General features: G+C 47.3%; 1 protein-coding gene across 1 annotated transcript; it reads left to right on the top strand.

Moving 5' to 3' along the window:
• The first annotated feature begins 411 nt into the window (after positions 1-411).
• Lemd1 (LEM domain containing 1) lies at positions 412-24899 on the top strand. Its single transcript, XM_048358246.1, has 5 exons — positions 412-493; positions 1975-2091; positions 4906-4970; positions 24510-24628; positions 24734-24899. Exons 1-5 carry the CDS (start codon positions 412-414, stop codon positions 24897-24899), a joined length of 549 nt encoding a protein of 182 aa, XP_048214203.1.
• Positions 24900-25272: the final 373 nt, after the last annotated feature.

The raw sequence follows: 25272 nt of genomic DNA on the forward strand, positions 1-25272 counted from the left end.
CAAGTGTTCTGTACTCTGCACTCTCATCAAAGGAGGCCAGGGATAAATAACTTTTATTTAACTTGCAAAAAAAAAAATCTCTCTCAGCCTTTTCCTATTTAATTAACTTATCTTCTCGCAGAGCTTGAGTCTTACTGAGATTTGGAGTAGTCATGGAAATCCCTGGGTATTTTGTGTAGAATTCTTTTCTCTCCTTAGTTGTGTAGAAAACATCAATTGAACCCCAAGAATTCTGCTGTACCCTCCCAAAGCTTTGTACCCCCTTTGAACCCCACACGGGTTCCGCAGTGTTGTGAGCCCTTCTGTAGGATGAGTAGCGATCTTGCACTTGTGTGTGAAGCTGGGCTCACCAGCGTCATGTCTTCTGATTGCAGGGATTCCACTGTAACAAGAGGCCACGCTGCTCTCAGTATGGTAGACGTGCAGTGTCTGAGCAACTATGACTTGCAGATCCACCTTGAACAGCTTGGATTTTCTCCGGGCCCCATACTACGTATGTCTAAGGCAAACGGAGGGACTCGCGTTTGTTGTTTGCAAATGACCTCATTTAAAGCGATTTACTGCCGGGCACGCCTGGCAGTTCAGGAGGCTGAGATCTGAGGATCGTGGGTCAAAGCCAGGCTGGACAGGAAAGTTCCTGACCAAAAGCCAGACTGGGCAATAGATCAAGAGTTGAACACTGGGCTGGGAATATGGCCTAGTGGCAAGAGTGCTTGCCTCGTATACATGAAGCCCTGGGTTCAATTCCCCAGCACCACATATATAGAAAACAGGCCATAGTAATGCTGTGGCTCAAGTGGCAGAGCGCTAGCCTTGAGCAAAAAGAAGCCAGGGACAGTGCTCAGGCCCTGAGTCCATGGCCCAGGACTGGCAAAAAAAAAAAAAAAAAAAAAAAAAAAAAGAAGAGTTGAACACTAGCCTTGAGCAAAAAAGCTCAGAGACAGTGCTCAGGCCCCGAGTTCAAGCCCCAGGACTGGCACCAAAAAAAACAACAAACAAAAAACCTTATAGTAAAGGAATAAAAACCATGAAAATAGAAATAGGCTGGTACAGTGGCTCACACCTATATACGTAGCTACTCTAGAGGCAGAGATGGGGAGGATTGCAGTTCAAGGCCAATAAAAACTGGGCGCCCATCATCCCAGCTACATCGGCTCGTGGTCCAGGCAAGCTAGGGAATAAATGGAGACCCTATTAAAAAAAAATAAGTAAAGCAAAAAGGCTTGGTGCCTTGGCCCGGGGAAGAGTATCTGCCTGGCAAGGGCAAGGTTCTGCATTCAACCCCAAAAAAAGAAAAAATTAAATAGAAAAACATACAGGGAAGAGGTGATAAATACACCAGATTTTTATAGATTAGCCAATGCGGTGTGAGTTCAAGGGGCCTGGGTTTTCTTTTTTTGGCTTTTTTTTTTTTCTCAAGAGTTAAAAGTAGCCATCTTTTATCCCACCTCCTGTTGTGTTTGAGTGTTTAGGATATGCTCTAGAGTAGACAAAATGCCTGGCTGCGTTTCCTTGTTCTCAGGTGCACTGAGTATCTACCTGTGGGTAGCCCTTACAGACACCACCTAAGTGTTTCTGGACCAGGGGGAGTGGCTCAAGTGACTGAGGAGTTCGCCTCATTTTAGAAGCTATAGTTAGCTAGTAATAGAAAGGACTAGAACAAAGGTCTGTGTGTGTGTGTGTGTACTGGGACTTAAACTCGGGGCTCTCCCTTAGTTTCTCGCTCAAGACTGGCATTCCACTACTTGAGCCACACCTCTAGTTCCAGCTTTTTGCTGGTTAACTAGAGAGAAGAGTCTCACAGACTCTGCTCAGGCTGGTCTCGAACCTGGATTCTCAGATCTCAGCTTCCTGAGTAGCTTGGATTATAGGTATGAGCTACTGGTGCCCAGCTAAATTAATAGAACACCTTGAAGCCAGTTGATCACACACAAAAGCAGAACAGTTACATTTGTTCTCCCAATTCTTCCTCAGCTTCTACCAGAAAACTCTATGAAAAGAAACTGAAGCAATTGTTGGTCTTGCCTCCTTACGGACAACTTGTGGTGAAGGACCTGAGAAAGCTCGATGGCTTTCAGGATGACACAGAAGGTACCGCCATAAACTGTACTGCTAGCTAGCAACTTCGCACTCACCAATCCCCTGCTCCACATGATTGATGCAGCTTTATGGGGTGTGCAAGCTGACCTGTGAAATAATGTGTGGCCTGCTTGCACACTGCGCCAGGAAAGATAGGCCATTGGGCTGCCAAAGGAACTCATAATTCCATAACTGAGTTCATTGTGACACTCACTTGGATGGGAAGTTGGGAGGAGGACTAAGCTAACTAGAGCCAAGTTCCTTAAAACCAGAGGTTTCCACAGGTAAATATTTTGCACTTCCTTTGAAATCTCAACCTCTTCCTTGTCTCACTGCATACATTTCATCATTAATTTCCTTAGATGAGGTAAAATTATTTTACTGGAAGAAGTTGTTTTGTGCCTGTTAAGCTGGTAGCTCATACTACTAATTCTAGCTACTCAAGAGGTTGCGCTCTGAAGACCATGGTTCAAAACCAGCCCAGCCAGGAAAGTCCATGAGACTTTTATCTCCAGTTAACTGCCAAAAAGAAAAAAAGCCCAAGGGGAGCTTTGGTTCAAATAGTAGAACCCTAGCCTTGAGCTAAAAAGCCCAGGGACAGTGCCCAGGCCAGGACTGAGACACTGGCACACAAAGAAAAGATGAATTAGCATGTACCATCTTTGAATCTTTCTTTCTTATGTGGCTCTCTTGATTCCCATGGGAGCAAAAAGCAATCTGGTCCCTTTTGGGGTCACCGAGTAGGTAGGGAGCACTGAACTCGGGGCTCCAGAGGCCCTGGCCCTGGGTGGCCTCTGGGCTTTTACATCCTTGCCTCGGAGGTTCCCACAATATATTTATTCCCCCAACATATCTTTAGGAGTCCTCTTGGAGTCATAGTGAATAGCTGTGCATCACCTCATTTAACTCTGACCAAGCTTAGCTGAAGCTCAGAGAGGCGGGGTGACTAGCCCAACATCACAGAGGAGGGCAGCGATCCCAAAAAATAGGCACACATCAGAATGTGCCTTGCCGGGCAGGGGTCCCCTCACCCCCACACTGTCCAGGAATTCCAAATATGTTCAGAGACTCCACGTGACAGACCTGAGATTTGAACTCACAGCTGGCCCTCACAATTGTCTTTCCACACAGACCTCACATTTTGCTTGTAATTTCTACTATGAGGCAGAACCTGCTACAGTTTGGACCACGTCTGCCCTAGATAGAAGATGATTTCATGTACTTCAAATTGACAGCTTGACAAGCAATCCGCACGCCCTCCGGAAACCTCCTGATAATCTTGGAATCGGAGAGGCATGGGTCGCTTCCCCTAAGGGTTGGGCACAGCCAGGCTTATTTGAAAAGGACAAGGTTTAGGGGACAGACACCCCTGACCCTAAGCAGGGAAGTGTACAAGCACAAGGGGTTCTCCCAGACTCCCCCTGGATGTTGGAAGTGCTCTGAGTTCTGTCGTAGATCTGGGCCTGTCTTGCCTGTTCCTGTCTTGGAAAGGAGCTGAGAGATCATTCCAGCCAGGCTGTCTGTTTATTACTGCCGGGGACCACAGCTCAAAACTTCAGAGCAAAGCTGTGGCCATGTCGGGCCTAGCGCCTCTGATTCCCAGCACATAGCCAACCCAGGCGGGGCTATGCTGGCTGGGAGGAAACCCACCCTTCCACGCCTGAGCTGTGAATGCCTTTGACTGGGCCCGTTAAGTGCCAACCAATTGCAGGGCACCAGGTCAGGGGCAGAGGCCCCACCACCCTACCCCTGTAATGCCACCCTTGCTCCAGGCAGAATGCCCTGGTCCTAGCGAAGGTCTGAACTTGCCTTTGGATTCACCCATCTGGAGTCTCAGCCTCCAGTGCCGCTGGAATGGAGTGGCCGAAAAGTAATTGATGGGGATGAGGGTGTGGAGGTCGGTCCTATGAAACCTAACGCTGCTGTGGGGCTGTGCGGAAAGTTCTAGAACAATTCTGAGTCATCCAAACAGCAGTTGCTTTCTACTTTTCTGATTTTTCACTCACTGTTTAGACAGTGTGGGGAACAGAGCTGAAATGATCTGACCTCTTTTCAAACTTCCCAAATCTTTTTTGGCTTGGAGAGCTCATTTAAAAGTCTCCCATGAAGCCAGGCTGCCGGCTCAGGCCTGTAATCCTGGCTACTCCGGCGGGAGGCTGAGATCTGAGGATCCTGATTGGAAGCCAGTGCAGGAAAGTCCACGAGACCCTCATACCCAATTAACCAGCAAACGAGAGCCAGAAAAAGCTAAGCGAGCGTTTGAGGCCCAGAGGTCAGGTCCCAGTACCAGCGTGCACACACACACACACACACACACACAGTCTCATTAGAATCGGTGCTCAGTGTGTGAACACGAGGGAGTCAGCCAGCCTGCTCCAAACACTGGAGCACAAGCTGATTTCTGCCATTGGCTGCTCCCTGCTGGGTGGAAAGCCTTTGAGCCGTGGTCTAGCCTTACCCTCCCCCGGGTGCATTTTTTTTTTTTTAAGTATACACAGAGAGAGGGGGGAAAATCCTCCTGCTGTTGTGACATTTAGGGATGCACGGAGCTGGCACCCAGGGACAATGACAAGGCTGCAAACAGCGCTGCTGACAGCCAGCCGCCGTCCCCAGGGGAGGCCCACGTGGTCCATCAAGGCCGGCCCAGCTCCAGAGGGTGGGGGTGGGGTGGGGGGGGAAGGCCCTTCCCCCTCAGACGGGCAACAGGAATTTTCTTCTGGAGAGAATTCACCCCCGCGCTTGCGCTTGCTGTTTATTTCCTTTGCTGGCTTGTGCGTTCTCATGGCCTATTTTTCTTTTTCTTTTTTTCCCCCCCTCTTGATCCAGAGTTTAATATCATTTTGAAAGGAAATATCACATTCACCACAGAAAAAGACAAGGAATCCAAAAAAGTATGTACAATTCTAACACATGCCTAATACCTCCTTACCTATAGATGAGAAGAACAGCAAATAGCACTTCTGTTAGGGTGATAACCTAACGTAAAGAGGATCGCTTGAATTCAGGTTTTTGTGGGTGAAATGTTGCGGTGGGGCCTCCGCCCCAACACCAGGTTGGAGCGGGAGGCTAGGCCCTCGAGGGTAGCACGCTTGGGAGGAAGGTCTGGTTGGTTTAGAGACCCTCCCTCCACTTCCTGGTAGCATGCTTTGGGGGAGTCAGTTAGTAGCTGTAAGCCTCCCGGTGCTCCCAGGATGGTCCTCCGGCCACCCCTGGGAATCCCACTCTCTCTCCATGGGTCTAGACCCTCTTGCTTTCTTGTCTTTCTTCTGTTCCCTCAATGGTCCGCTGGCTTCCCTGTCTGGCTCTGCATTGCTTCCTTCAACCCCAGCCTGACTACCCAGGACTCTGGGTCTGAGGCACAGGCCTGGGAACAGCCTCACCCTCTTTGTTCTCTGTCCCCGCCTCCTTCTGCTCCTCCCCGCCCCCCCCACCCCTGTCATCCACCTAACAAAAGGGTGGCCCTTAGATGATGATGATGTATGCATTTATGCTCTGCCCTTTGGGTTTGGGATGGACATCGGGACCAAGCCCTGGTTTGCTCACTGGTGGCCTCCGCTGAGGGGGACAGCTTTACTCTCTCCCTCCCCGGTCATGTCTTTACAGAGGTCAAGTCCTAAGAATTAGAGTCATCATGTTTAAAAACTGATTCTAAGCCCGGGTACAGTTGTGTACCCCTATAATCTAAGCACTCAGAGGCTGACAGAGAAGGATCCGGAGTTTGAGGCAACATAATGAGATCTTTTCTCAAAAGCAAACCAAACCAAAGCTATCCTATTTTCTGCCCATATTACCTTTTTATTTGGTACAATTGCAAAATGGTTGCAGAGTGGCCTCCGCCTTCCGCTTCCCCATTCTCCTGCCCGTTTCCCCGCTGAGATTGAATCACCGTACTTACTTGCCCAGGGCCTTCTCAAAACCAGATGCAAGCCTCCAGTGGGCCCCTCACCCAACCCCGCCGCTCCTGCTTCGGTTCCCAGAATCCTTTTCACTCTCCCATCCCCCATCCCATTGCTCCTGTCAAAATCTTCTAAGAAATGTCCCAAAGGCCACCTACGGGGTACCCTTTCAAACGGCATCGGGACCAGGTGCCGGTGGCTCACACCTGTCATCCTAGCTACTGAGGCTGAGGTCTGAGGATGGAGGTTCAAAGCCAGCCCAGGCAGGAAAGTCCATGAGACCCTTTATAGCCAATTAACCTAACAGCATCTACCAGAAGTTCCAGTGTTGAATAGTTGAGTTTGCAAATGTGCTCCTGAGTTTAAAAATGAAGGCAGAGTTAAACCAATGAAAAGGAATTCCAGGTAAACACTGGTGCAGTGCACTTGGCGTTTGCTTTCTATTGAAGCAGAATTCAGATTTGATGAAGTAATTCTGATAGCATGTCAGATTTTTCTGAAAAGGTTTTCAAATGGCTCATTAAAAGGTTCCTTCATATTCATCCCAACCTCAGTTCCTCAGAAAACCCTTTTGTCTTGTTCCTGCAAAGATGTTTATGATAGAAAAAGCAACCTGAGTGTAGGAAAAGCAACCTGCGTGGGTTCAAAACACATCAATATGGCTGTTGCTCTTTCCTCTTTGCTTTTTGTAGGCCTGAAGGAAAGCCACATCAATATTTTGAATTGGCAATAGAATTAAATAGAAAGTTTGTGATGGCAGAAAATCTTTTGATCTGAGGATTTATGTAAGCCATTTTGATTCTCAGAAAGGCCCCAAGACATCTGTTCAACTTTAAATCCGAAAGTAAATGTAAATACGCATTTAAATTTCCATGTAAAAGTGGTAGAAAGTGTTTATTGAGACACTCATCTTACACTATAGACTTTAATTACTTAAAAGCACTGGTCTGTACCTAACAATCTTCTGCGTGCCTAGGGAGACAATATTTGCCTGTCTTCCTCCCGAACACTCCATTTCCCCCTCGTTTTGGTGAGTTTCTAGTGCAACAGAAAGCACTGCACCTACTTACCCGTGTTGTGCTGAGACCTTGTCTCAACAAAAAGAAGGGAAAGAGGGAAGGAGGGAGGGAGAGAGGAGAGGGGAAGGAAGAAGGAGAAGGAGGGTGGGAAGAAGGAAGGAGAGGGAGGAAAGAAAGGAGATGGAGGGAAGGGAGGTGGTTATTGTTTTCTTAATGGGGAGTGTTTTTGTCTGAAAGACACTAGGCTCTGCGGAGCTTGCCTGACCAGCGGAGGAGTGGCCCTTTGTCCCCTGCTGAGTCGGGGAGGTGCTCACTTCCTGCGAGCTGCCAGGGAGAGGAGATGGGACCGGTGGGGTGAAACGGGACACCAACGGGGAGGAATGGGAAGGGGACACTATCCGGGAGGAATGGGATGGTCCTGGCCACCACAGCAGGGCCTGTGGCCTGCTTACCCCAGGGCTGGGGCTAGTGCCAAGGTTAATATGTGTGTGTGTGTGTGTGCACGTGTGTGTGTGCTGTACACTCATCCTTGGGAGGCCAGGGGTATCTAGTATCCAAAGGGCATCTGGCCTAGCTGTGCCCTCCTGCGTTGTCTGGCCCCTTCTCTTTCTCTGCCTCATAGACCACGCACTTGGCTGCCAGGATCTCTGTGCCTTCTGTAGGCCCAGCCTAGATATCTCTCTCTCCCTCCTCCTCCTCCTCCTCCTCCTCCTCCTCCTCCCCCCTCCTCCTCCTCCTCCTCCTCCTCCTCCTCCTCCTCCTCCTCTTCCTCCTCCCCCTCCTCCTCCTCCTCCCCCTCCTCCCCCTCCTCTCTTCTCTCTTCTCTCTGTGTCTGTCCTTGGGCTTGAGCTCAGGACCTGGGCATTGTCTCTTCGTTTTTGTGCTCAAGGCTAGCACTCTACCACTTGAGCCACAGCTCTACTTCCAGGTTTTTGGTGGTTAATTAGAGATAAGGATCGCAGGAACTTTCCTCCCCAGGCTGGTTTTGAACCTTAACTCTCAGATCTTAGCCTCCTGAGTAGCGAGGATTACAGGTGCCTGGCACTTCTTCCTTTCTCTCTCAGTCCTGGGGCTTGAACTCAGGACCTGGACACTGTCCCTGAACTCTCACTCAGGGCTAGCGCTCTACCACTTTGAGCCACAGTACCACTTCCAGTTTTCTAGTGGTTAATTGGAGATAATAGTCTCACAGACTTTCCTGGCTGGGCTGGCTTTGAACCATGATCTTCAGATCTCAGCCTCCTGAATAGCTAGGAGTAAGCCACCAGAGCCTGGTGTTGAGGAAATTTTTAAATGAGATCTGCAAACAACAGATACAAAGATAAAAAGCACAGACTGGAAGCTGGGTACTGGTGGTTCTGGAAAGTCTGTGACACTTATCACCAATAAACCACTCAGAAAAAGTCAGAAGTAGAGCTGCAACTCAAGCGGTAGCTAGCCTTGAGCAGAAAGAAGCTCAGGGACAGCACCAAGCCCTGAGTTCAAGCCCCAGGACCAGCCCAAAACAAACAACAAATGCACACACAAAACAAAACCCAACAGACTCGAGAGCCAGGCTGTCAGGGTTCAAATCCCAGCTCTGCCACGTACTTGGGCAGGCCTCTCTAGCTGTGCTGCTTCTTGTATGAACAGGATAGTGGTGGTGTGGAACTGTGGGCAGGGTTGTGAAAGTGGAATTACAAATGTGAGGCCGTGCTGAAGTGGTGCTCGGTGGTAGAGTGCTTGCCTAGCATGCGGTCCCTCCCAGCCTCAGCACTACCAAAAATAAAAATAAAATAAAAGCCAAGTCGTTCCGGAACATAATAAGGGCTATTTAAGTACAAACAAGAACCATGATTATTGTTAACATGACTGTTGTAGAAAGAGCATGATGTTTAATTATCTGCAATACAAAAGCAACATATTTAGTGGGGGGGAAAAAAAGTAACACCATGGAAATATTCTTCAGTACTGAAGGCCTAAACAACACAGAATGTGGCTTGTCAGTGCTTGCAAATATAGAAATAAATATGCAGATACAGTGCAATTATAGATGGCTTTCAGTGACTACTGTGGGGGATGCATGCCAGCTGAGCGCGTATGTGTTAGAGCTGAGTGTAGCGACTCACGCCTGTAATCTTATCACCTGGGAGATGGAGGAGGGAGAATCTTGAGTTTGAAGTCAGCCTGGGCCACATAATAAAGTTTTTTTTTTTTAAGTATTAAGGACTTCTTAATCTTGTGCTTAAGTTCTTCCCCACCTTTTAAGCTCTTTCAGTGTCTGTGTGGTACCGAGGTGTGACCTCAAGCCTTCTACCACTTGAGCCACATCTCCAACCCTGCTTTTTGTTGGTTATTGGAGATGGAAGCTCTCAGACTTCTTGGTCCTGGATGGCTTCAAACTGTGATCCTCAGATCTCAGTTTCCTAAGTAGCTAGGATACAGACTTCCTTAAAATGTTTTGAAAATTAATTTTGAGATAGTTTCCAATGTACAGAAAGGAGCAAGAATAGCACAAAGGGTTCCTATATTCCTTGTACCCATCTTTACTTTGTATCACATTCATTGTGTATGTGTGAGTGTGTGTGTGTGTGTGTGTGTGTGCATACACTAGCATCGTCCAAACCATCTGGGAGCAGTGTGCATACGAAGCCCCAGCCTGTGAGCGCTATCCTGTCCACTCCCACGGGGCCTGTTCCCACACACCCATCAGGAAACATTCCCCAGGCGATCCACAAGGCTTCCGTGCCGCTCCAGTGTCCTGCTGAGCTGTCTCTTCCATCTCCTTTTGCTTCCTGGCCCACAATGGCTCACAATCTCATCCTATCTGCAGATCACGTCCCGCACCTGATGTGTCTGTGGCTTTCTATTTTCCTCACCTACCGTTTCTCAGCCGGCAGCAGCTGGCCGGGCCATGTGTTTCCATTCAGACACTGCCTACCTGCTGTGAGCACCAACCCCGGAGCTGCCCGCTCTGTCCCCAAGATGGTTCCTGCTTCAGATGCCTGCCTCAAACCCTCCGCTCCCTCCCATGAGGCCCCGTGGCGGGCTCCGAGTCTGGAGTTCTCACCAGACTCTCCTTGGGTTGCACAATTTGCTAGGACAGTTTGTAGAACTCAAATTCACTTGAGTTTGCCAGTGTATTATGTGTGTATACCATAGATGGATGTAGATGTGGTTAGCTAGGCAGGTAGATGATAGGCAGACAGCCTGACAGAGGCTAAATGATGATGATGATGATGATGATGATGATGATGATGATGATAGATAGATAGATAGATAGATAGGCAGGCAACCTGGAATTCAGGTCCTTGCGCATTTGTAAACACCCTCTCTGTTACTGAGTGTATCCTCAATGCTCCCTTGATATTATTTTAGTGCTCACTTATCCCACCCTTGACCAGTGGGAGCCTTTTAAAGATGGGTATCGTTTCCTTTTGATACAGTGTGCGCACACACACACACATCAGCACTGGGGCTTGACCTCAAGGCTTCCCACACTCAGCCTTTTTGCTCATGGCTTTTGCTGTCACTTAAGCCACACCTCCATTTCTGGCTTTTTGCTGCTTAATTGGAGGCGAGGATCTCACATGACATTCCTGCTCAAGCTGGCTTCAAGCTGCCATCTCCAGATGTGAGGATCGGAAGCGAGTGACTCAGAGATGAGTAGCTCGGATTACTGGTGTGAGCCACCTGTGTCTGCTTGACATGTTTTTAAGCCTCTCCTTAGTTCCTGGCTTAGAAGATCTTCCCACCTGATTTGTGCAGTCCCTGCCCCCAGGGGCCCTTTACCTGCAGGACGGGACTGAGAAACCAGCCCTCGGCCCCCGTGCTCCTCTCAAAGGCTGCCCTTACCCCCAGGTCTTCGCAGTGGACAGAGCTAGGAAGAACACGTGCCCATGTGTCTGTGGCCGTTTTACCTAGGAAGGTATGAAACTGGAAGCCGGAGTTCACAGCCATCTCCAATTACAATCCAACACGCTGGTGTTCTTTCTAACCATTCCCCTCCATCCATTGCTCTCTGACAAGGATTCCATTATCTTCCAGTTGTGGGGTCCATTATCATCAATACATTTACATTTTTCACCCAGTTTTCTCATTTTCTCTGCATACCAGGTCTCCCTGGGCAATGGCCATCTGGTCTGCATAAGCCCATGGCCACCACCTTGACCACTGACCACCAAGCCAGCACTCCAGTGACCCTCCTCCAGCCATTCCCTTTCTTAGGCCACACTGAAGCCTTCAAGTCATCTCTGACACACACACACACACACACACACACACACACACACACACACACACACACACTGTCCTCATCCCCACCTCTCCCCTGCTTCAGCTACCAGCACTCACAACCCTCTGCAGTCTTGGTCTCCAAATGTTCTGACACCTGTCCTGTCATCCTAGCTACTCAGGAGGCTGAGGTCTGATGATCACAGTTCAAAGCCAGCCAGGTAGTCCATGAGACTCTTAGCTCCAAGTAACCAGCAAAAAGCCAGAAGTGGAGCTGTGGCTCAAGTGGTAGAGCATCTAGCTAGCCTTTAGTGGAAAAGACTAAAGAGTGTCTAGGTCCCAAGTTCAAGCCCCAGTATTGGCACAGAGCGGGGGGTGGGGAGGTGGGGGTGGAAGGCCCAAACTAACCAGGGAGCTTATGTTAAAGGACTTCAGTCAAGAGAGTGGATTGAGGGGCTGGGAATATGGCCTAGTGGCAAGAGTTCTTGCCTCATATACATGAAGCCCTGGGTTCGATTCCTCAGCACCACATATATACAAAAGGCTAGAAGAGGCGCTGTGGCTCAAGTGGCAGAGTGCTAGCCTTGAGCAAAAAGAAGCCAGGGACAGTGCTCAGGCCCTGAGTCCAAGTGCCAGGACTGCCCCCCCCCCCCACCAAAAAAAGAAAAGAGTAGATTGAGTTGGGCGCTGGTAGCTCATGCCAATAATATTAGCCACTCAGGACTGATATGTGAGGATCATGTTTCCAACATGGAGATTCATATCTCCAAGAAACTACTCAGAAAAAGCCAGAAAAGAGAGTATGAGTTGAGTAGTATAGAAATGTTTTGGAAGATCAGACACATTGTACTAAATATCTCTATAAGAGTTGTTTAATTAATTGAAAAATAACCTCCTTTCCCATAGGGGTTGTATATTCTAGTTGGGTCAAAGTGAAATGTAAATTACGTATTCTATAACTACTTAATAAGCCCTTTCATCCTAACTTTGACATGTGCTAATGGGAGCTAAATGCCATCTTTGTGGGGACTCTGTGATTTAACATTCTTCCCTAAAAAGTACTGACCTCCCAGGAAAGCGGGTTTGGGTTGGCTTAGTGCTCAGCACATCTGGTCATTATGCATTGACTTATTTCTGGTTAACAGAACGTAGTCTTTGAAATCCAAGAATGACTTAAAGAAACTCTGATTCATAAAGGTAAACTTACTGAATTACAGGCTGGGGGCTGTGGCTCAGGCCCATCATTCTAGCTACTTGGAAGGCGGATACCTGAGGATCTCCTGGTTTGAAACCAGCCTGGGCAGATAAATCCCAGAAACTCGTATCTCCAATTAATCATCTGAAAGCTGGAAGTGGAAGTGTGGCTCAAATGCTAGAGCACCAGCCTTGAGCAGAAAATGCCAAGTACCTGGGTTTAAATCCTGGCAGCAACGCGCGCGCGCGCACACACACACACTCACACATACACACTAAGCTGAGTTATAAGTAGTGATTTTCTCCTCCTTAGGAACAATTTTAACCTGTTTAGAAAACTCTCATTTCCTGGCCTTTCATCTAAGAACATACTCATATTGACTTTAGCTAAGTCATAATACACTATATGACAATAGATATATGTATTAATCTATTTGGGGGGGAGGGAGTGGTCTTGGGGCTTGAATTTAGGGCTTGGGCTCTGCCCCTGAGCTTCTTTGTTCAAGGTCAGCACTCTACCACTAGAGCCCATATTTGCCACTTCCAGCGTTTTCTGAGTAGTTTTTTGAAGATAAGAGTCTCAGACTTTTCTACCCAAGCTGTCTTGGAGCAGCAATCCTCAGATCTCAACTAGGATTATAGATGTGAGCCACTGGCACCCAGCTATGTATTCATCTTAGCGAGATGCATTTCCTGATGTGTCTCCCTGAAGAGCACCTAAGAGTTGTATTAACCCCTGGGGACGTAGCAGGGTTTGTGAGCACCAAGTACATCATAATTCATGAGTCCAGGCATGATTTATTACGATTGTTGATCATGAAATATCCTGTCTGAAAGGCTTCCTGGAGGAGACTGAGTGGTTCATCTCAGGTAGACACTACAGGAAGATGACATCGCCAGTACCGCATAGAGGATCAGAAGCAAAAACGGAGACTGGAATTTCCATCCTCTCAACTTGCCACTTTACAGCAAGTGATCACCGGGGAGGAAAAACAACAGGGAACTGAGTGATGAAATAGCTCTCCCTAGTGTCCACTCATGGGAACTGCAGAAAGACTTGGGACACCTGTGTACACTCAGGGCGCCCAAGGTCTGATGCCTCTGGGATAAGAACCCTGTAGGCAAGCTTTTAGTGACCCTTCCAACCACATAGCCGCTCTGGTGCTGGTGCAGTGGGAAATTGGCTGATAACTATGCATATGGTAGCTGGAATTTGTCCAAATAGAGAATTAACGTGGGTCTAGATGCCTTAAAATATATTAGAAAATGCCTTACCCAACAAATCATTGTTAAATCAGTTAAAAGCCTCCTGTTCATACGCCCTCTCCCACTCCACTAGTGTGAGTTTTCCATCTATTCTTTCCCTCTGCTTTATGGTGTTCATAACTCTAGTTTGGCTCTGTATGATCTCAGATTTTATTCAAAAGATGGCACAGTGTAAATTTTCTTCTGCAAGTTCCTAGTTCTTCTTCAGCCCTATTTGCGTGGGTCTCACTCAGCCTTTGCAGTTCTAGTTGATTCATTTTTAGGGGTAGACAGAACAATTTAGAAATGTGCTTATTTGTTCCCCATTGGTTGGACATTTGGATCATTTCCAAGTTTTTTCTTGGCAGAAACAATGCTGTTACAAACTGCATATGTGCAAAAACTTTTTTTTTCTGACTGCATGAATATACTCAGAAGTGTAACTGCTAAAATGAAAAGTATGCATACATTTTCAGCTTAGGAGACCAGAGTAAGTCGCTCAGTAAAGCAATCCCACCAATCACACATCTACCAACCACATATTGATAGCTCCATTCTAAATCTTCTACATTTTCTATTGCCATATGTAATTTTTGTCCATATGATGGTGTGAGACGGCAGTTCATGAATGAAATATTACTTCTCCTCTTACTGATAAGATTGAGCTTTTTTTTTTTTTTGCAATTTGCTGGTTATTTGTATTTTCTCAATTATGAAATGCCTGTTCATGTCTTTTGCTCACTTTCATTATATTGGTTATCATTTTCTTATTCACTTATAGGTTCTCTTTATATAGTGTGGTATCTGATCTTTTTTCGTTTGTTTTGTGGTTTTTTGGTAGGTCCTGGGGCTTAAACTCTGGGCCTGGGTGCTGTCTATGAGCTGTTCAGCTCAAGGCTAGTGCTCTACCACTTTGAGCCAAGCACTACTTCCAGTTTCTGGTGGTTAATTGGAGATAAGAGTCTCACAGACTTTCCTGCCTGGGCTGTCTTTGAACTGTGATCCTCAGATCTCAGCCTCCCAAGTAGCTAGGACAATAGGCGTGAGTCACTGGTGCCAAGCAAGCCCAGTCTTTGTTAATGATATTTGTTGGACCTATATTGCAATAGTTTGACCTTGTCTTGGTGCCTTAAAAGATCTTCTTGGTAGTTTTTATTTTGAAATAACTTCAAACATACAGACAGATTCGAGCAAGGAATTCCTGTATAGTCTTCACTCAGATTCACCCACTGTCAATGTTTTGTTGATGTCTGCTTTTACTCGAATCTTTCTCCTCCTCCTTCTCCTCCTCCTGCTCCTCTTCGCCCTCCTCTTTCTTCTCCTCCTTCTTCTCCTTCTTCAGCAGGCCTCCTCCACTCCAAGCAGGGGGAAGCAGAGGGGGCACGGCCTCTTGGCTGTCAGATTGGGGTAGAGTGCAAGCTCTCTTCTGGGGACCCCTCAATGTATGTGTGGGAGAGAGGCCTCCTTTTAGCCAGGCTCCTGGCCCGCTTCCACTTCTGTTGGCTCCAGCAGCACCTCAGTGAGATCCCAGGCTTCTCCCCTGGCTGGGGGCTGGGAGCCTGGCACTTACTATCATGAAGTTTGCTGTCTCACCAGGCTGCTCCTTTCCTTGTCCTTGGCTTTTCTGGGGGGTTTGGGGGAGGGGGCTACATCCATTGGTGGTCCAGTGTCCAGTTCAAGACCTGTGAGGCTAAAAACAAAACCCAGGCAGCTCACCCCCCGTAGTTCCTGGGGCCCTGGGGGTCCAGTCTGGTGCTTTCTCCCACCCCACAGTTCTCTGTGACTTGCATGTGACCCCCCGGGGTTCGGGCTGCATTGAGCACAAGGAACTGGGAGAGGTTGTCTCCTCCATCGCAGTCCCAATGTCACTTTAAATAGTCCATGCTTTTCTTCTTTCTTTTTATTGGGGCGGGGGGAGGCTGGGTACTGTACTTGAGCTTTTTTGCTCTACTCTTTTTTTTTTTTTTAACCTCTACTACTTGAACCACAGCTCCACTTTCAGATTTTCGGTGGTTAATTGGAAATGAGTCTCATGGACTTTCCTGTCCAGGCTGGCTTTGAACCACAATCCTCAAATCTCAGCCTCCTGAATAGCTAGTATTACAGGCATGAGCCAGCAGTGCCTGGCAATGTGTGTGTGTGTGTGTGTGTGTGTGTGTGTGTGTGTGTAATATATATATATGAACTCATATGTATATATGTATATATGAGTATGTATGAACTCATATATATATATATATATGTATATGAGTTGAAGCCCTAGTACTGGCAAAGAGGGAAGGAAAGAGAGGGAAAGACAAAAAGAAAGAAAAGGAAGGACTAGATATTATTTATTTATTTATTTACAGAGAGAGGACTTTAAAAATTGTTTACTGCTGTTACATAGAAATGAAGTCATGCTTTGCATACTGATCTTCTAACAAGGAACTCTTGTTAATAACTAATTTCGGTGTAGACTCTTTTGTAATTTGGTTTAGTGTGCTTTTAATTTCTTCTTATTTTACTGTACTGGCAAAAAAAAATACCTCATTAAAGACTTTAAAGGAAGTGTTTTTCCTAGTTTGCCTTTGGCTGTGAGCGTTGGCGCAGGTGTTTGAAGACTCCTTTTGGACAGCGCTGTTCTCTTCCGGGTTTTGGAGATGTTTTTCTGGTAGTCAGAGCAGAGGTTACTGTAAGGATCTCATGCGGGTGCAGCACAGATTATTTAAAAGCTTTTCCAATTAATTCGAAATCATTACTTAGGTTAAAAGAACACAATATATTTTAAATGAAAACTTTATTAAATCAAGATTAGGATAGAACAATAAAGTACGAGTTATATCATTATAAGAGCTTTTATTAATCTAATCATTTTAGTCAATAAAAGGACTTGGGGTTAACTCAGTTTTAAAGAGCTCTAAATCAAAAGGGTTTTTGCTGCCTGCAAGCAGGTCATAACTGCCACTTTGCTGAGCCATTTATAAAAATGTCTGCTTCTACATCTAGGCCTTCTTTAACAAAAAGAAAATGCAGGCAAACGCCAGGGCTCACACCTGTAATCCTAGCTATGTAGGAGGCTGAGATAGGGGGATCCTGGTTTGAAGCCAGCACTGCAGACAAATCTAGGAGGTTCTTATCTCCAATTAAGCCGCAAAAAGCTGGAAGGGAAGCGTGGCTCAAGTGGTAGAGCACCAGCCTTTGGCAACAAAGCCAAATGAGATTGTGAGGCCCTGAGTTCAAGAAAGAGAGAAACAGAAAGAAAGACAAAAAGGAAGGGAAGGAAGGAAGGGAGGAAGGAAGGAAGGAAGGAAGGAAGGAAGGAAGGAAGGAAGGAAGGAAGGAAGGAAGGAAGGAAGGAAAGAAGGACTCTAAAGTGACTGGAAAATATAGCTTGTTTTGTTTTGGTTCGAGAGAAGTGCATGACCAAGTCATAGCCTTCAGACTCCCCCAAATTCAAGTCCAAGATAAGCAGTCCTGGAAGGACAGGCAAGAGGGACTGTGGAAAACAGTGTCTGCTCCCCTCCACCATGGCTCCCAGAGCAGGTGTGTGAAATGCGAAATGTGAAAGGCAAACAAATCCATCCTTCTCTGTTGATGGTTGGTTCTCAAAAAGCAAATGTAATTTTTGAATGCAGACTTTTTATTGTTCCTCCGGCTCTGAATATCAGCCCAGTGTTTTGTAGCTAGCCATAATATAATAGAGATGACATTGTAGCTCCCACATAACCTGCTTGCAGATTCAGGCAAGCAGGCCAGAATTAGCACAAAACTGTTTGCCTGGAACAATCTTATGAAAAGGCTATCTTTTTCTGGACTATTTACAACTAGAACTGATATAAATGTTACTTCCGCAGGAAACGAATGATTGAATAACTTATTAATTAATGGAAACAGTTTTCAGAAACGTATTTTCAATGATAAATTCCCTAATCTGACGGGTTTTTATTTTTATGAGGCAGGATCGCAACTATGTAGCCCACACTAGTGACCAACTTTTAATTGTCTGGCCTCAGTCTCCCAGATTGAGATTACAGAGATGTACAACACATCCAGGAAAACACACACACACACACACACACACACACACACACACACACACACAGTAGTGGGGTTTGGATTCAAGATCTTGTTCTTGCTAGAATGGCATTCTACCACTTAAGTCATTCCTCCAATCTTGTGTTTTTGGCTGAAGATGGAATCTAGCCATCTTCTCTGCCCAGGCTGGCCTTGGTCTTAATCTCTGGATCTCAGCCTCCTGAGTAGCTAAGAATACACCCTTGACTACTAGTGCTCAACTCTGAATTTTTTTTTAAGTCTTTAGAACTAAAATATAGTTAAAATACATCTTTAGACTCCGGGGATACGATTCTTTGGTAGAGTGCTTATCTAGTATGCACAAAGCCCTGGATTCAATCCCTTGCACTACCCCCCACCCCATCCCAATAAGGTATATTTTCCTTTTAGTGGTTGTGTTACCATGGGCAAGTAGTTTAGCTCCTTAGATCTCTATTTTCTTGTGAGTAACATAGTGACCGTAATGATTTCCTCCTAGGGCTCTTAAAAGGATTAAGTAAATTGAGTTACATGGATGCCCCAGATATTAGGTGACAGAACACGGGTATCTGACTCTCGGCAAGGAGGCAGAGGTAGACACTGTGGTACATGAGGTAGGGACGAACAAGGACCTCAGAGTTGCGCAGGCTGGGTGGCATTCTACCACTTGAGTCATGCCTCCAGTTTTGCTTTCTGCTGGAGATGGAGTTTCCACCGCCATCTCCACCAGCTCTGTGATCACAGCAAGCCGCAGAAACGCTCTGCCTCCGTTTCCCTACCTGGGAATCGGCCTCATAGAAGCAGCTTCCTGTGAGGGCAGCGCTGGAGATGAAATGAGTTGATTCAGGGAACGGGGTCTGCCTGGCACATGGGCTTTGGGTGTTGGAAGTGAGCACTGTTAGAATCTCCTGCTTTGAGTTCCAGGGTCAAGGTGTCAAAGGTGGAGACGCAGAGCAGGCCACAAGTCCCCCAGCTGTGGGCTCCACATGCTTTGCAAAAACAGCCATCTTTTCAGATCCTCACTCTGGGTGAGCAGGCGGGTGCGAAGCAAAGCTATTCCTCCCTTGGGGGCCATTTACCCTTGCTAAGCCATTGCTTTAATGAATGCCAATATTTTTTAGCTCCATTGTAAATGTTGTTTAGAGTGAAAATCATATTATAACAGCATTAAAGGGATTTTTAAAAGATGAAATACAAATCAATTACAAACACATCACTTGGTGAGGAAAAAAACAAAACCCAATCGTGTGTCTCCTATGTTTTAATTGTCCTCTAGGTTTTGTTTGTACGTTAGTGGGTAGTTGATGTGTGTATTGTTGATTACACTGTGCACACCCATTTTATACTGCTTGTTATTTAACATTAACGGACAACCCTTTTCCTGTAATCCACTTCTCATAACGTTGTTATTGAGGGCTGTCCAGTCAAGTGCATAGGCCTTGATGACTCCATTTGGGAAATCAAAACCCTTTCCATCCTGTTGGTGCGCTCTAATATGAATGCTAGCCAAGGAAGCAAATGATAAAAGAATAGGAGACCAGGTGTGGTGATGCATGCCTGTAGTCCTAGTTACTCATGAGGACAATCCCATTAGCAGGAGAGTGCTTGAATCTAAGAGTTTAGGGCCTGCCTGGGCAACGAATTTAGATCCTATCTCAACTGACATGAATAGAAAGAAACAAAGGAAAGAAGGGAAAATAGAAATGAAAACTAAAAAGACAAGGAAATAAAGTATTTACAGCTACTTAGGGCAGGAGGAAAGAAAAGAGGGAGTATTTGATTGCCTAAGAGCTGTGCAACAGGCCGACCCCAAATGCTTTAGTTAACATTCTTATTTTTAAATTCAAGAGAATTAAACACGAGCATGGCATGTGCAGGTTCATTCCACTATCGTCTACTTCTGCGTGTGTGTAAGCGTTCCTGTGAGAGAAGAAAGGTTCTGTTTAATCCACGATTTCCCATCACTGTGGGAATAACACTTCTGAGTGTGCAGGCTGCCAATGACCTGGGTACACCTGAGGGGAAACTGAGTCCCTCTTGCTCAGGGCTTTTCCTTCCTTCCCAGAAATTGTGGGAACAGTAGGGAAACCTGAGCTGTCTATGCAGGATTGGGGGCCCCCTCTGCTGTGGGGCTCCTGTCTCATGTCTGCTTGGCCATTTGAGACCACGCCCCTTCTCTGAGAAGGGGGAAAGGGGGCTGGGGGAGGGGAGGGGAGGGGAGGGAGGAGGGGAGAGGACAGGAGAAAGCCAGGTGCTGGTGGCTCACACCTGTAATCTTAGCTACTCAGGAGGCTGAGATCTGAGGACAGAGGTTCAAAGCCAGCCCCAGGTTGGATTGTCAGAAGTCAGAGACTTCAATTAACCAACAAAAAGCCAGAAGAGTAGCATGCCAGCCGTAAGTGAAAAAAAGAAAGGGACAGCGCCCAGGCCCTGAGTTCATGCCCCAGTACACACACACACACACACACACACACACACACACACACACACACACACACAGGATGGGGCAGAGGAGGGGCTGCAGCTGTCCCATGGCTAGCAGTGTTCCTGGGCTGGGCAGGGTGACTGGCAGCTCACAGTGCCACAGCTGGCGGTGAGCCCCTGGGGCCTGCCACCCCACCCACTGAAGCAGCGTGTAGGGACCATGAGCTCTAGTGGGGTGTCTTGATGTTGATGTCACGCTCTGAACAAGGTGGTCCTTCTCCCGGTCACTCCTCAACACAAGGAAATGGCCGCATGTCCCCCTGACCGGGACTTGCTGTCAGAGCAGCCAGTACCCTTTGGCTTGGCCCTGGCTCCGCCCTGTGGAGGACCAGGCCGAGTCTCCGTCTCGGCTCCTTCCACGCCTGGCCCATCACTGGGCAGCAACCCGGCAGCCCTGCAGGGCTCGGGGCTGCCTGCGCGTGCAAGCGTCCTGTGCTCCCAAGAGGAGGGAAGCCACCGAGGGACCAGTGACCCAGCTAGTAGGCACTGTGGCTTGACCGAGCAGCCCATGACAGCTGCGTGAGATCCAACAGCTTCCAGGGCGATTGGAGAGGGAGGAAGCCAGGCAGGGCAGGTGCGGTCGCCTTCACTGGCCAGAGGCCCGGCCCCCACTCCGCAACAAATACCTGACGAATTAAAGGAAACTTCCGGTTAAGTAGGGCGGGAAGCACGTAGATTAAGGCTGAAGCCATCGACCTCAGAGGCGCGATCTGTGTAGAGAGAAGTGAGGTTTAGAAACGGCAAGGAATGGCGATGTCCGCTAGTGGTGGAAGCCAGTGGCTCTCCATCGATGATGCTGTGTGACCCAGGCAAAGTCCTGAGCCTCTCCGTGCCTCGGTGTACCTCCCAAATGGAGCTGTGGTGGTACCCGTCAGCAGGCCCCAGGGAGCCTACTGCCAGGTGGATGGAGGTTCTCAGTGTCATCTCTGCTCCCTCTTTGCATTCCCGGGGGTGGAGGGATGGGTAATTTGTTCCTTTTCTAATAAACTTTCCCATCACCGTTCGGTTGTATTCTGTCTGAATTTTTCTCTTTCCAGATGTAAAAACCATGGTCAGTTTAGCTGTCCTGATCTTTCTGGTAGTGTATTTGGTGTGTTAGGGGCAGTTGGGGATTAAGTAGGCCTTTTTCTGACTTGGACTCACCCAGAGGTTAGGTACTGTGTTTCAGAAAGGTTTTCACTAGTTGGCATATGTTAAAGCATTTTTTTTTCCCCCGTTGGTTGTGGGGCTTGAACTCAAGGCCTAGTTGCTGTCCTTGAGCTCTTTCACTCAAGGCTAACACTCTACCATTCGAGCCACAGTGCCACTTCCAGTTTTCTGGTGATTATTTGAAGATAAGGGTCTTAAAGACTTTCCAGACCAAGCTGGCTTTGAACCAGGATCCTTAGATCTCAGACTCCTGAGCAGCTAGGATTACAGGTATGCGCCACCTGCACTTAGTTTGAAAGACATTTTCTTTGAAAACTAAAGAAGTCAACAAAAACACAACAGTCATTACTTCTGTGCCTGACAGTGAGGCTGTTTATAATCTACATGGTTTTAAAAATGACTTTTTTTTGGTATAGAAATGACATATGGTCATTTAAAAGCTCCAAGCTATAAATAAATAAAAGGAGAAAGCAAAATGGCTGGTATTTAGGAATAGGTGGGGTATATAGGAACAGGTAGGGTATTTAGGAACATGTAGGGTATTGAGGAACACGTAGGGTATTTAGAAACGGGTGGGGTATTTAGGATCACAGTGGGACCTTGTCACGCATGGGTGGCTCTTGTTCTGTGAATCTGCATAAACTGTCCATAGGTTTGCTAATTATCAAAGAAGTGCAGGCTGGAAGTTTGTGTTGGGCAATATTAAACTGCCCCATGTGTCAAAAACTTTGATCAAGGCCAGGCATTGGTGGCTCACGCCTATAATCCAAACTACTCAGGAGGCTAAGATCTGAGGATCACAGTTCAAAGCCTACCTGGGCAAGAAAGTTTGTGAGACTCTTATCTCCAGTGAACAGTCAAAAAGTTGGAAGTGGAGGTGTGGCTTGAGTGATAGAGCACCAGCCTTGAGGGAAAAAGCTGAGGGACAGCACGTAGGCCTGTAGTTCAAGCCCCAGTATCAGTATACACATAAGAATTTTTTTTGATCAATCCTCTGATTAGGTGCTTTGTTTTTTTTCTAGAATAAAGATCAAGATCCTTTGTACAAGACATTGGAAACAAATTTCTGTTGACATTTTCTTTCTGTTTATCAGAGACTCGAGGCTTGCTTTGGCAAAACAAGAGTTGTGGACCTGCGTTGTCTGGCTCAGATGCCTACCAATCAAATCAGGTGCATCCTGCTTAGAGCACATCATACCAATACTTTCTGAACTTCAGGGGGTGGGAGGGACCTCGTGATCCCGATTTCTGTGGAGTGTTTGAGCCTAAAAGCTGGGAAAGGTGAAAGATTTGCACTGCTACCTCATTTCAGACATGCAGGAGCTTAATCTCCTAGAGCTGGAGGTGGGGGTGGGGGGATGCCAGAAACCTCAGAACTGAGAACCAAAGCCAGGACCTGATGAGTAGTGGATTGGAAACAGTGTTTTGCTCTCTGTGTCTTGGAGGAATGGAAAGGGAGGTAGAGGGAAGAGAGCAGCTGGCCTGGCCCAACAGATAAAAGGTCTCCCATTCAAATAGAAGCAAGACAGGGGCTGGTGGTTATTTGGAGATAAGGGTCTCATAGACTTTCCTGCCCGAGCTGGCTTTGAACCAGGACCCTTAGAGCTCAGACTCCTGAGCAGCTAGGATTACAGGTGTGCACTACCTGCATCTAGTTTGAAAGACATTTTTTTGAAAACTAAAAAAGTCAATAAAACACAAATTCACTACTTCTGTGCCTGAAAGTGAGGCTGTTTATAATCTACATGGTTTTAAAAATGACTTTATTTTTTTGTGTAGAAATGACGTCTGGTCATTAAAACGCTCCAAGCCATAAACAAATAAAAGGAGAAAGCAAAATGGCAGGTATTTAGGAGTAGGTGGGGTATTTAGGAACAGGTAGGGTATTTAGGAACATGTAGGGTATTTACCTAGTGGTAAAGTGCTCGCCTTGTATACATGAAGCCCCGAGTTTGATTCCTCAGCACCACAAATATAGAAAAAGCCGGAAAGGGCGCTGTGGCTCAAGTGGTAGAGCTAGCCTTGAGCAAAAAGAAGCCAGGGACAGTGCTCAGGCCCTGAGTCCAAGCCCCAGAACTGGCAAAAAAAAACAAAACAAAACAGCTTGCCTTGCAAATAGAAGCAAGCAAGACAGATCATTTTTCTCAGCCAGGAAGTAAATCTAGGGTGCCGGAGTATGCTTCCTGGTAGACCAGAGACCCCCCTGGGCTGATCCCTAACCCTGCAAAAAAAAAGAGAGAGAAAAGTGAAACTTTGTAGAAAGTCCCTCACTTCAAAGTAAACGTTGGCAGATTTTTTTGCAAGATTCCAGAAGAAACATAAAGTTCTCCCTAAAAATAAATTCAGCAAGCAGGATGAATGTGGTGGTTCGTACTGTAATCCCAGCTACTCAGGAGGCAGAGGTAAGGGGCTTGGAGGATGCCAACCAGGCCAAAGTTAGCACAAGACTCTATCCAAAAAAAACTAAACTAAACTAAAATCCATTGAAACTCTTTTGTACAACGACTTAAAGATAATTAAAAAAATTAAAAAATAGCAAAAGCAAAGGGGTTGAGGGTATGTGGTTCAAGTTGTAGTGTGCCTGTGTAGAAAGTGCTAGACCCTGAACTCAACCCCCAATTCTAAAGTGGGGGGGAGCCCTTGACCCTTTTTTTTTTTTTGCCAGTCCTGGGCCTTGGACTCAGGGCCTGAGCACTGTCCCTGGCTTCTTTTTGCTCAAGGCTAGCACTCTGCCACTTGAGCCACAGCGCCACTTCTGGCCATTTTCTGTATATGTGGTGCTGGGGAATGGAACCCAGGGCCTCATGTATACGAGGCAAGCACTCTTGCCACTAGGCTATATCCCCAGCCCCCCTTGACCCTTTTTTAAATGCAAATATCAAATTTATTTTCAGCTGGCTGTTGCAGCTGGTGTTCCACTACTTGAACTACACTTTCCATCCCTACTCTTTTGCTGGTTGTTTTGAAGATAGAGTCTCAAGGACTTTTTCTGTCCAGACTAGCTTTGAACCACGATCCTCCAGGTCTCAGCCTCTCGAACAGCTAAGATTCCAGGCGTGAGCCACCGGCGCCCAGCCTGAGTGGCAAAATTTTGAATGAACAGATTGAAGAGCACTTCCTGTGAAACGAGAGAAGACCTCCCGTCCATGGGTGGAGGCCGGCTCCCCATGGGGGCGCGGGGACTCTGTGGTGTCCCCAGGTCAGGCTTCATGCCAGCCGTGAGCAGCGTCACGCTGCTGCCCAGGCTGTAAACGAATGCTCTGGGGACTGTAGGGCTCTTCCATCCCCGACCCCTGTTGAAATCTGGCTAGGTTTCGAGTGAGTTGAGGGGCCCGCTGCCACCCCATTGTGGATGCGCCCTTTGACCTGGGGGGGTCACAGGGAGAAACGGTACAATCCTAAGAGTCACCCATATTTTCACAGGTCTGCCACACCACCGCCAGACACCATCCCAAAGCGAGACTTGTGCGCGGTGGCCAAGAGCGTTGAGGATCAGCTTCCACTGGGCCTGGGGCTCGCTGTCCTTGGCGTTCTCATCATCGTCGTGTTTGTCTACATCACTGTGGAAAATAGGCCACTCTTGGCTTAGAGACCCGACGGGCAGAGCCATGTGCCTGTGTGTGAGCCCAGTGAGGCCCCCTCAGTGGGCGACAGGAAGAGACTCCAGGCTTGCCCTGCAGAAGCCGGCCTGGGCCCTAGCCCCGCAGGCTGCCCTTGCCCCGCACGCTGAGCTCCTGCGTGTGGCCTCTGCCAGGCAGAAGAGCAACGAAGAGAGCCGGACAGCGGTGTGGACACGTGGTCATCCCGGAATCCCCTGAGTCACACAAGCCATCATAACAGGGGCTGCCACATAAGACAAGTTTTTGTTTTTGTTTTCCTGAGCCAGACTCATGCTGCATACCCGGGCTGGTCTTGAACTTGGGATCCTCCTATCTGAGCATCTAGAGTGCTGGGATTACAGG

The sequence above is a fragment of the Perognathus longimembris genome, chromosome 11 (genome assembly GCF_023159225.1).
Source record: "Perognathus longimembris pacificus isolate PPM17 chromosome 11, ASM2315922v1, whole genome shotgun sequence".
In the NCBI taxonomy this organism is placed as follows: domain Eukaryota; kingdom Metazoa; phylum Chordata; class Mammalia; order Rodentia; family Heteromyidae; genus Perognathus; species Perognathus longimembris.